The sequence below is a fragment of the Pan troglodytes genome, chromosome 9, assembly GCF_028858775.2.
Source record: "Pan troglodytes isolate AG18354 chromosome 9, NHGRI_mPanTro3-v2.0_pri, whole genome shotgun sequence".
Taxonomy (NCBI): Eukaryota; Metazoa; Chordata; class Mammalia; order Primates; family Hominidae; genus Pan; species Pan troglodytes.
The window spans coordinates 112,599,174-112,611,289 of NC_072407.2; the positions used below are offsets into that span (position 1 = coordinate 112,599,174).

The following is a 12,116-nucleotide window of genomic DNA, read 5'->3' on the forward strand; positions in this document are numbered from 1 at the left end:
ATACCTCTGAAGGAGAGAGAGCCATTTGTCCTTTTGTTCTGGAGAACTGCAATCAAAGAAAATGGGAGAGAAAAATTAAACCACATAAAATACAAATGCTAACAGATTTAGGATTGTCAATCCAGATGAAAATATCAACAACCTGTTGTTACTAATACAGTTGCACACATAAGCTGCAACCTTGGCATAATTCTGTTCTGGAGAACTCTGCAGTGGAAATATCCCTTTGGAAAAACTACAGTCAAATGTAGTTTTATTAAATCCTTTTGGATGGATCTAAGACAAACCCTCTTTTCTACTTTACTGCTTTTTTACAAGTGGTATTATATCAGTGTGAGAGAGTTCCTATAGTGGAAAGAGTACTTGATTTGGAATCTAACACTTGATTTCAAAATTATATGCAAGCTAGACAATCATGGGCAAGTCATTTAACCTCTAAGCCTCAGTTTCTACATCTATGAAACTGGGTTACTATTTTCGTAGCTCACACGGCCATACAAATAGAAAGTATGCTTAATATTGAGAACACAGAGATTAAGAGAAATTTGGCATGTGAATGGAAATCTCTTTGCCCAGAAACCAGTTTGTTGTTAGGAAAAGAAACATAAAAAAAAATACATACAGCAAGATTATGATTTAGTAAATTAGTTCATTGAAAACTTATTCTTAAAAACTATAACCTTCTAAGATCAATCCATTTGCAACTAAATTAGTATTAACTTTTATGCTGATTTCACTATTACGTTTAATTCTTCAGATTAAAAATAATTTAAAGTTTATTCCTATGTGGTCTTGTCACTAACAAGCTTTTAAAATCATATTTCTCTCTCATATTTTTAAAGACAGGGGTCTTGCTCTGTTGCCCGGGCTGGAGTATAGAGGCATGATCATGGCTCACTGTAGGCTTGAACTCCTGGGGCCCAAGTGATCACGCTGGCTCAGCCTTTTGAGTAGTTGGGGCTACAGATGCGTGCCACAAGGCCTGGCTAATTTTCTAATCTTTTTAGAGATGTTGGAAATCCTAGTTATTTTATTATTTCCAAAAATACATTTATTCACTAACTTTATTGTTTAGCAATTTTCTCCATAAGCAATCTCCCAGGATTTGTCATCAGAAAGTGTACCACATTTTTTTCTTTTTTTTTTTTTTTTACCATTGAGCATACATTTTCCATCTTTCACAATTCCTTACTATCTTTTGATGTATTCTCTTTTCTAAAATAGATTTTCTAGGTTCACTTATGTCAAATCTTGGATTTATTTAGCAAAAATCTGTTGAGAAACAGATAAGAGCTTTGCTTCAGACCTGCTAACTTTTTTCAAAGGAGTTAAAGAAAATTGCCCCTTTAAGACTCTTAGTATTTTTTTAACTTTTAACTGAAATAAAAGACATATAGAGAAAACTGCACAAAGCTTACATGTACAGCTTGAATAATTTTAACTAACTGAACACAGTCACATAAACCAGCACCCAGATCAGGAAACAGAAAATCACCTTGGAAGGTCCCTTATGTTTTTTTCCAGGCAGTAGTTTCCACTATCCTGACTTCCAACAGCACAGAATAGTTTTGCATGTTTGAGTACTTTATATAAATGTAACCATAAAGTATATACTATTTTGTGTCTGGCTTCTTTCAACATTATGTTTAAAAGATTTAATTATATTACTACATGTAGTTTTAGATAATTCATTCTCTTTTATTTTCTTTTTCTTTCTTTTTTTTTTTAAGATGGAGTTTCACTTTTTTTTTTTGCCCAGGATGAAGTGCAATGGCGCAATCTCGGCTCACCGCAACCTCCGCCTCCTGGGTTCAAGCAATTCTCCTGCCTCAGCCTCCCAAGTAGCTGGGATTACAGGCATGTGCCACCACACCTGGCTAATTTTGTAGTTTTTAGTAGAGACAGGATTTCTCCATGTTGGCCAGGCTGGTCTCAAACTCCCAACCTCAGGTGATCCACCCGCCTCGGCCTCCCAAAGTGCTGGGATTACAAGCGTGAGCCACTGTGCCTGGCCAATTCATTCTCATTGCTGTGTTCCCTTGTTTGAATAAACAGCATATATTACTTCAAAATATAAATTATGAAGTGTGTCAGGTTAATGTACGGAGATTGATTTGTGTAATCTTCTTGTATATTTCCCTTTCCCCCCTGCTCTATACCTGAATCCAGGACTCCCTTTCTTTAGTAATTCTTAATCTCAGGCATTTTTACAGGACTAAAAATAGAAGTACTTCAAAGTCAATGACTATCTCTGCGTTTTATAAATACTTAAACCCATTAAAAAGACAGTAAGATCCAGGACAGGAGAAAGCAGTGTATCTTGGAAAATAAAATAAAAAGGGCACGGCAGATTAGAAGATTCTCTCAAATTATGGAGGAGATAGAGGCCTGTCATCACTGAGAGTGAGCCGGGAACCATATGTCACTCGTTAAGTTGCCCTAAGGAAACAGAAAGAACCCAGAGGAAATGGTTTTAAGGAGTCATTAGGGAGGCTGGGTCCTAGGCACCAAAGTTTTTATATCGGCAAAGATACCTTCCACCCACCCCCTGCCCCCCTTTATGGCAAAGCAGCAGAACATCTCTGGATATACAGGGACAACTCTGGGCGTAGAAAAAAATGTCAACAGTGACCACAATAGACTAAAGTCAGAAGCCCTTTATCTGTTTTGGAGGCATCTTAGAAGTCTCCTGTATTCTAGTTCTACCTTACAAAAACAGCAGTTCCAGTAAAGAAGAAAATCTGATTTCCTACCAGCTTGGCAAAATGGGGGTTTAAGATGAGTTTTAATTTGATCTATAAATAAACACGCATACCTGAGTTTGTAGTCTAAGATTCACAGTAGGTACTTAAGTTAAAATATTATTTTCTGATTCTTATAGACCATTGTCAGATTCAAGTACTTCCTGTGTCTTTTGACTGATTTTCCCATTCTTTCATACCATTATTTGTGAAATCAAGGTGCAGCACCTATTTTTCTGGTGAATCAGAGTATATGTAGTGATAGAGTATATGTAGTGATAGAGTATATGCAGTGATAGAGTATATGCAGTGATAGAGTATATGCAGTGATAGCGTATATGCAGTGATAGCATATATGCAGTGATAGAGTATATGCAGTGATAGTGTATGCAGTGATAGCATATATGCAGTGATAGAGTATATGCAGTGATAGAGTGTATGCAGTGATAGAGTATATGCAGTGATAGCATATATGTAGTGATAGAGTGTATGCAGTGATAGAGTGTATGCAGTGATAGAGTATATGCAGTGATAGAGTATATGCAGTGATAGCATATATGTAGAGTGTATGCAGTGATAGAGTATATGCAGTGATAGAGTATATGCAGTGATAGAGTATATGTAGTGATAGCATATATGTAGAGTATATGCAGTGATAGAGTATATGCAGTGATAGAGTATATGCAGTGGTAGAGTATATGTAGCGATAGAGTATATGCAGCGATAGAGTATATGTAGTGATAGTGTATATGTAGTGATAGAGTATATGCAGTGATAGAGTATATGTAGTGATAGAGTATATGCAGTGATAGAGTATATGCAGTGATAGAGTATATGCAGTGATACAGTATATGTAGTGATAGCGTATATGTAGTGATAGAGTATATGCAGTGATAGAGTATATGCAGTGATAGAGTGTATGCAGTGATAGAGTGTATGTAGTGATAGAGTATATGCAGTGATAGAGTATATGCAGTGATAGAGTATATGTAGTGATAGTGTATATGTAGTGATAGTGTATATGTAGTGATAGAGTATATGCAGTGATAGAGTATATGCAGTGATAGAGTATATGTAGTGATAGAGATGAAACTCCTTTTGGGCTTTTTTGAGATGTGACTACCCTGTTTTCCAAGGTAAAGCATGAAAAGCTCACATGGATTGCCTGCTCTTCCCTCAATTTGACTCAATTGGGAGGTTTTCAAAGATTCTGGCAATTGTCAGTCTTAGATTTCAATGCTATTAGTTTTTACTTTTTATTTTTATTTTCTTGAGACCGAGTCTTGCTCAGGCTAGAGCTATTGCCCAGGTTGGAGTGTAGTAGTGCAATCACAGCTCACTGCAGTCTTGAATTCCTGGATTCAAGCAATGCTCCTGCCACATCCTCCCAAGTAGCTAAGACTACAGATGGGTACCACCATGCTCAGCTAATTTAAACATTTTTTTAGAGATGGGGTCTATGTTGCCCAGGTCTATGGCCTCAAGCAATCCTCCACCTCAGCCTCCCAAGTAGCTGGGACTACAGGTGTATGCCACCATGCCTGCATAATATTTTGACTTTTTTGCAGAGATAGAATCTTGCTATATTGACCAGTTTGGCCTCAAACTCCCCCCATCAAGTGATCCTCTCACCTCAGCCTTTCAAGCAGCTGGGATTACAGGCACCAGTCACTGTGTCTGGCTACATTTACAAAAAATAGTTATTATAGTAACTGGATAGTAGAGACTGCTTCTTTAACCTGCTACCTGATGGAATTTTAAATGGATGATGACCTAGATTTCCCTAACATTTCCAATGATTTCCACTCCTTCCTAAAGATCTGAGCTTCCCTCTTGTCTTTCACTTCAGTGTGAAAAACATGTGTTAACATTTTTTTTTTGGTAGGACAGTTCTGCTAGTAATAAATTATTATAGTTTTTTTAAAAAATCTTCATTCTACCTTCATTTTAAAATAATATTTTTGCTGAATACTGTATTCTAGGTTAAACGGTTTTCAACACTTTAAAAAATGTATTCCATTGTCAGCTGGACGCGGTGGCTCATGTCCGTAATCCCAGCACTTTGGGAGGCTGAGGCAGGCAGATCACCTGAGGTCAGGAGTTTGAGACCAGTCTGGCCAACATGGGGAAACCCCGTTTCTACTAAAAATACAAAAAAATTAGCTGGGCGTGGTGGTGTGCACCTGTAATCCCAGCTACTCAGGAGGCTGAGGCAGGAGAATCACTTGAAGCCGGGAGGCAGAGGTTGCAGTGAGCCGAGATCATGCTATTGCACTACGGCTTGGGCAACAAGAGCAAAACTCCATCTCAAAAAAAAAAAAAAAAAAAAAAAAGTTCCACTGTCTTCTAACCTCCATAGTTTCTAATGAAAGGGCCATAATAATTCAAATTGTCATTTTCCTATTTGTACTGCATTGTTTTTATCTGACTGCTTTCAAGATCTTTCTCTTATTTTTGATTTACGGTTGTTTATAACATGACTAGGTATAGTTTTCTTAATAGTCACACTGTCTAGGGTTCAGTGAGCTGTATATTTATGCCTTTTACCAAATTTAGGTAGTTTTTAACCACTATTTTTTCAGCCCCATTTCCTCGCTCCTCTTTCTGTAATTCCAGTGACATGTATATTATACTTTTTGATATATTCCCACAAGTCCGTGATACATTTTTCCTTTAAAAAATCTTTGCTTTTTTTTTCCTGTTCCTCAGATTACACAATTTGTATTGATAAATCTTCAAGTTCACCAAATCCTCTTTCATTTCCATTCTGCAAAGAAGGCCACTCAGAAAATATTTTATTTAAAATATTTTAGTTTTCAGTTCTAGAATTTTCATTTGGCCCTTTTTAGTATTTTTTATTTCTCTGCTGATATTTCCTATCTTTTTATTAATTTAAATTGAATTTTCCTTTTACCTGCCATGCTTACTTATGAAAGCTGTTTTAAAGTTCTTTTCTGGTAATTCAACATATGAATCATCTCAAGATTGGTCTCTATTGATTATCTTTTTCCTTGTTCTTCACATGTCAAGATATTTTAGATTGTATTCTGGACATTACAAATGTTTTGTTTTGGAGACTGTATTCTGTTATATTTGTGGAACAGTGTTGATATTTTTGTTTTAGCATAAAACTAACTTGATTAGATGAAGCTACAAACTCTATTTCATCTGTGATGAGTTGCAGCTCAGTTCAATTCTTTCAGTCTTAGCTTCAAGATGCTTTGAGTCTGTCTCATGCATGTGGGGTTTGGTGATCAGCCAGAGATTTGGGCAGTGTTTATACATAGAATTTGGAGCTTCTCTTCTCTGCTACTTTCCTTTTTGAGATTCTCCCCCTCATCCCACAATAGCTGTGGATGACATAGCTTCTGTCCTCTGGTTCTTCAGCTCAGAAAGATTGTTTTTGCCAGTTTTAGTTGTCCTACACCATGATGTAACTGTACCCTGCCCTCAGGCTAAGGCCTTAAAAACAGGAAACTCACCCAGTACTTGTGCCTACTTCCAAGTTTAAATTCCTCTCCAAAAGACTTCACTCTGCCATGTCAGAGGCAGAATTCCTCAACACTTCACTTTTTAAAAAAAATAAATTCAGAAATTTTAGATTTCCGTAAAAGTTACAAAGATAATATAGAGATTCCCTACATAGTTCTCATGCTGTTTAAGTTCAGAGGAATCTAAATGTTATTCTTTTACATTATCATGGCCCATTTGTCAAAACTAAGAAACCAATATTAGTACATTACTATCAAACTCTTGACTTACTTCAGATTTCACCATTTTTTACATTAATGTCCTTTTTCTGTTCTAGAAGCTAATCTAGAATACCACATTATAATTATTATATCTCTTTAGTAACTGATCTATGACCATTTCTCAGTCTTTCACTGATTTTGTTTTTCTGACCTGGAAGAATTTAAGGAGTGCTGGTCAGGTATCCTGCATAATATAGCTCATTGTGTGTTGAATGATTTCCTCATGATTAGACTGGAGTTAAAGGTTTTTGGGAGGAAGATCACAAGGTTAATTGTTCTTCTTATCACAATACATCAAGGAGTACATGTTATCTACATGACATCACTGGTGATATTAACCTTGATCATTTGGTTAAAGAACCATAGTTTAAATAATATAATATAGGTAAAACTTCTTTCCACAGTTTCCCCTCTTCTTAAAAAAAAGAAGTTTCATGAAAATTCCTTGATTAAAAATGTCATGTAGTCATACCCTCACTTAAAAGTACTTCCTTTCACCTGTAACTCCAAGGAGATTAAGCAATAGGAAATGAAAATATCTAGAGAAATCTGTCATGGAAAAGAAGATATGCTGAAAATGAAACAAACACATTTTTTTTTCCAAATCAGTTCTTAAAATCTTGTGGTAGGCCAAATAGTGCATAATAGCATTTAATGACATGCCTATCTTTTAATAAAAGATTAACATCATGGAAAATTTAAGTTGTCTGGCTTTACGATAATGTGCTAGGAGTTTTGTGGTGGCAAGAAGAGAAGCAGAATAAAAAGCATCATGTGCATGTGATGGACACTAACTTTAAGTGTAAAACAAATACTGGAGAGGTTGGAACACAGTTATTCAAAATCACAGGTGTGATTGTGATTGTTCACTCTGAACTGGACAGTGCCAATAAGGCATAATCATTAGAAGAGGACAAATATTCTGTATTCATACATTCTCCAACCCCATCCTAGCATAGGAGTATGTCTTGGGAAACTCTGACTCCTTAAAATCATACATTTGCTTTTTATTGTCACATCTCTATAGACACCAACTCAAAACCTGCTATACAATTTGGGTAACCAGTATTTCATGAAATTAGTTTCATTTGTATAATAAAACACTATTTATTTAAAAATTCAGGAGTATAAACCACTAATTGAAACTTAATTGGACTATACAATTTGCTTCAATGAAAGTCTTTTTCAGTGGTTTGAAAAGACTGATAAGACTTGAAAGCTCAATACGTAAAACAAATACCTACATATTAAGGAAGGGGATGTTGAAGAGGGGGTCCTAAAGATGGGACTACTCTATTCCCCTTCCATATTCCTGGAAGTTCCTGTTGTTGCTGTTGTTTTCACAAAAATAACTTGTCAAACCAAGGTACATAATCCCAAGAGTTCCCAATATTTACCATTAATTTTCACATATTTTAATCAAAAGCCCATTGGGAGAAATACATGGCATACAAGTATTTTGGTTGGGTGTATGTGTCAACAGATGAGTTATTGATTTAATATGGAATCAGAATAAAATATTTCCCTCTTAAAAATTAGAGGAACAACATTTGATTAATTTTTAAAATTTCAATCCTAGAAATTATCATAGTAGCTAACCCAGGTAAATAGAGGACAAGCTGTGGTTCTTACCTGAAAGTGGCCACAAAGTTCACTGTGGGCCAGCCCAAAACAAAGGATTTCATGGCATTGGTGTTGCCTTCTCCCACTTCATCCACACAGCTTGCTGTCCACATATCAGTTAATTTAATTTTATTTTTTATCTTAAAGTTATTGTTATATCTAGAAAGATAAAAACCAAACAGAACCTTTTGTTATTTTGTTTCTTAAATTTTATGGGAGCTTCTCTGGAAGGCATCATCCTCAGCAAACTAACACAGGTACAGAAAACCAAATACTGCATGTTCTCACTCATAAGAGTGAGAGCTGAACATTGAGAACACATGGACACAGAGAGGGGAATAACACATACCAGGGCCTAATGAGGGGTGGGGGATAAGGGGAGGGAACTTAGAGGACGGGTCAATAGGTACAGCAAATCACCATGGCACACGTATCCCTATGCAACAAACCTGCACATTCTGCATATGTATCCTGTTTTTTTTTTTTTTAGAAGAAAAATAATTTATGGGAGTTTCTGTACTTGTGATAAAAGGACCATTTTCACTAATCATGGGCAAAGTGTCTTATTCACTGTTTTTATCTTCAGTGCCTAGAAGAGTAAACTAAAAAAGGGTTGGCTACCTTAGCCCAAGAAGATCTTTGAAACATTGGTGAAACAATTAGTCCTCATGCCTGCATTTATGGCAAGAAATAGCCATAAACTGGCCACCTTATTTTTCTATATGTCGAGCATTGCATTTGGATCAAAAACCTAACTTCAAATGTACTGCTGTTACAAAATATTACTTCATTTATTATTTATAACTTGCCAATTTCTAAAACAATTTGAGTGGCTGAAAACAGAAAATACACAGGATTTATTAAAATGTTTATAAAATTTTCATTTTAAGAGAGATGCACTAAAAAAACCCTGTAGTTAATTAGAAGAATTTATAATATATTTTCAATGAAGCGGTTACAAGATTTTCTAGCCTTTAGAAGCATAGGTTATTTTAAATTTCATTTCTTAGATTTTGTTCAACCATTTCCCCTTATATTCTGGTTAAAAGTAAAAATCTGCAGTCCCCCAAAAAGAACCTAAACCAAACTTAAAAAAAAAAGTAGGGTTGACAAAATTAACATTCATCTCTGAGGACCTTGAAGGTGGTCTATTTTAATTCAAGTGAAATTGCTTTTAGACAATTTCTACCTAATCCCTGTAGACTCCTGATATGGAAACCACCATATCTCTTGACCTAATTGTCAGGTTTAACGCTAGCAGGGACCTGAGACTTAAACAGAAGGCACCGAGAAGGATAAAGAGAATGCTCAGGAAAACATGGGTACTTCTTGGCATTCAGACCCATTTGTGTAAATACTAAAAGTTAAAATGAAATCAAAGGTACCTTATATGGAAGTATCCCTAAAAATTCCTCTGATTCATGGAATATTTAAAGCTAAAATTTTTCAGTGGAATTCATAAGATGAAAAAGGATTTTGCAGGAACTGAAGGAGAATCTAGATTCAAAGCCTCATTTATGATTCCCACAGAATTTAAGTGTAATAGAAAGTGCCTTGTGGCATAATGGCTTCTTTCTATATTTCAATATTTTCCACCCTATTGTTATGAATCTTTAGATTTTTAAAATAAAACAGACCCAATTACAGACCAAATCTTATTTATTGATGCCAACTGTTAAAACTACACATCTTTGGAAAAAATAGGTATCCTCCCATATTTGTTTTCACATATTTTGTATTTTCTGATGCAAGTATCTATCTCAGTAGATGCTGCAGATATCATGTGGGAACATCCACATCCGTTGACCTGGAAAAAAGTCATCCCAAAGATCCTTTCCCTAGATCAATAAGGTGCTACATTATCCACCCCGATTTCCAAAACAAGCAACTGTCTAAAAGTATAAACAATGACTTCCATTCTCCTATAATAAAAATAATGGCCAATATTTATTGAGAACTTACCATATACCATTGTTGTAAATACTTTACACACATTATTTAGTTTGATCCTCAGGAATTTTATAGGTAAGGAAATGGAGTCGTAGAGAGGTTAACCTGCTAAAAGTCACACAGCTTAAGTAGCAGAGCTAGAATTTAAACTTGGACAATGTTGACTCCTGAGCTTATTTATGCTCTTAACCACTAGGCATCTATAAAAAGTCCTGGATATCACTATTCCTACAAAGCACCTGAAACCCGGGTGAAGTTATATTTTCCATGAAGTTCTCTTCAGCTTTTCAATCTTTGGCTTTTTTTTTTTTTAATCTCTCCAGAGCTACAAGGCTTTCTGATGTGGCTATTATGGAGGCTGAGGAAGAAATCTCATGAACACTTATGAACACAAAGCTAGATGGACTAGTTTGAAAATATTTAAAAAGAAGTATTCCAATAAAGCTTTATATTAAAATGGGCATTCTTGGGGTCATAGAATGCTTCTTCAGATTTTTTCACTTTCAATTTCCAATAGTATTAGACTATAGAAATTAAAAAATGCTAATTTAATGTGAACCGGCTCCAATAGCATGACGACTATCTCCAATAGTATTATGACAACAGGAATTAAAAAGTGGGAATCCAATATAAACAGACTGAACAAAACCCCCTAAAAATAATTTTTTTTTTTTTGAGACAGAGTTTCGCTCTTGTCACCCAGGCTGGAGTGCATTGGCGTGATCTTGGCTCACTGCAACCACCACCTCTCAGGTTCAAGTGATTCTCATGCCTCAGCCTCCTGAGTAGCTGGGATTATAGGTGCCTGCCACCACGCCCGGCTAATTTTTTTGTATTTTTAGTAGAGATGGGGTTTTGCCATGTTGGCCAGGCTGGTCTCGAACTCCTGACCTCAGGTGATCTGTCTGCCTCAGCCTCCCAAAGTGCTGGGATTACAGGTGTGAGCCACTGCGCCTGGCCAAATTCTTTATTTTGACAACGTAGTCCCTTATTACAAATTTATTAAGCTGACAGATGTACTTTGATTTCCTATCCTCCTATCTTCATACTGGAAAAAATTCCAGTGAATTGATGAAATACACAGGATTCCAGGGAGATTTCTCCCCATTCTAAGATAGGGATGTCTTATTAAATATGTTTTGGGGTAGAGTTCATTATATATTCCACAAATATCTGATGGTAATTCTATTAATAAATTTATTTCATCTTCTTCACCTAAACAGAACTCATTACTATTTACTATTTGCTTATTCTCATAAAATATGATAATAGTGATGGCTTACGAGGGTGTGAGGTAAATACAGTCATTTCTCCTTTCTGTAAATTCCATATGGGTGCTCAATGGCTATTATCAGAGAGAATATTAACTTCTTTCTAAATAATGTTTGTAAAACAGATCCTGTTTTTTAAAAAAGAAAACTCATGATTTTATTGGAAAAGTAACTTATTTATCTTCCAAATGCATATCAAAAGTGGTTCCCAAGTACCCATCTGGCTTTAATACTTTACTAATTTAGTATGGAAAAGAATTACCATAAACTCAAAACAATTTTCAGCAAACACTGTCGGCATCCAGTACAAAACAGATCAAATATAATAATTTAGTCAATAGAAGGAAGTATTTAACACCCGCTTTACTGTTGTACTTACTAAAATTCACTAAACAAATATGTAGCAGTTGATTGATTATTTATCCCACTCAAGTTTATTTCTCTAGGCCCAGCCTAAGGACTGAAAGCAGTATCTAAAAGAAGCCTGAAGATGAGCTGATGTAATATGGAACCTAAGGTCCCCTCCTTGTCTCCTATGGCTCAGTAAGAGACTTAAGTGCTAATTTCAGATTATTTCAACAAATTAATTGATCCAGGGTAACACTCAATCCTTCATCCAAGGGTAAGAAGTGACTCAGAAGACATAGGTTTGGAATTACAGGGACTATTTGCTTTTGGTTGTTATTTCATAAAAATTAAGTTCTTTCATATTAAGAAGGATCTGTGAATATAACTAACTGTTTGCTATGAGAATGATCATGTAATCAATTTCCTAAAAA

General features: G+C 35.5%; 1 protein-coding gene across 5 annotated transcripts in view; it reads right to left on the minus strand.

The window, feature by feature from the left end:
* The window catches only part of ARHGAP20 (Rho GTPase activating protein 20), a 134,909-nt gene that overhangs the window by 38,623 nt on the left and 84,170 nt on the right, over positions 1-12,116 (minus strand). For all 5 annotated transcript variants that reach the window (XM_063784498.1, XM_063784496.1, XM_009424136.5 and 2 more), the window contains exons 4-5: positions 8,126-8,275; positions 5-46 (exon numbers count right to left, since the gene is read on the minus strand). In XM_063784498.1, coding sequence (XP_063640568.1) covers positions 5-46; positions 8,126-8,275 — 192 coding nt within the window. The remainder of the gene's footprint in view (positions 1-4; positions 47-8,125; positions 8,276-12,116) is intronic.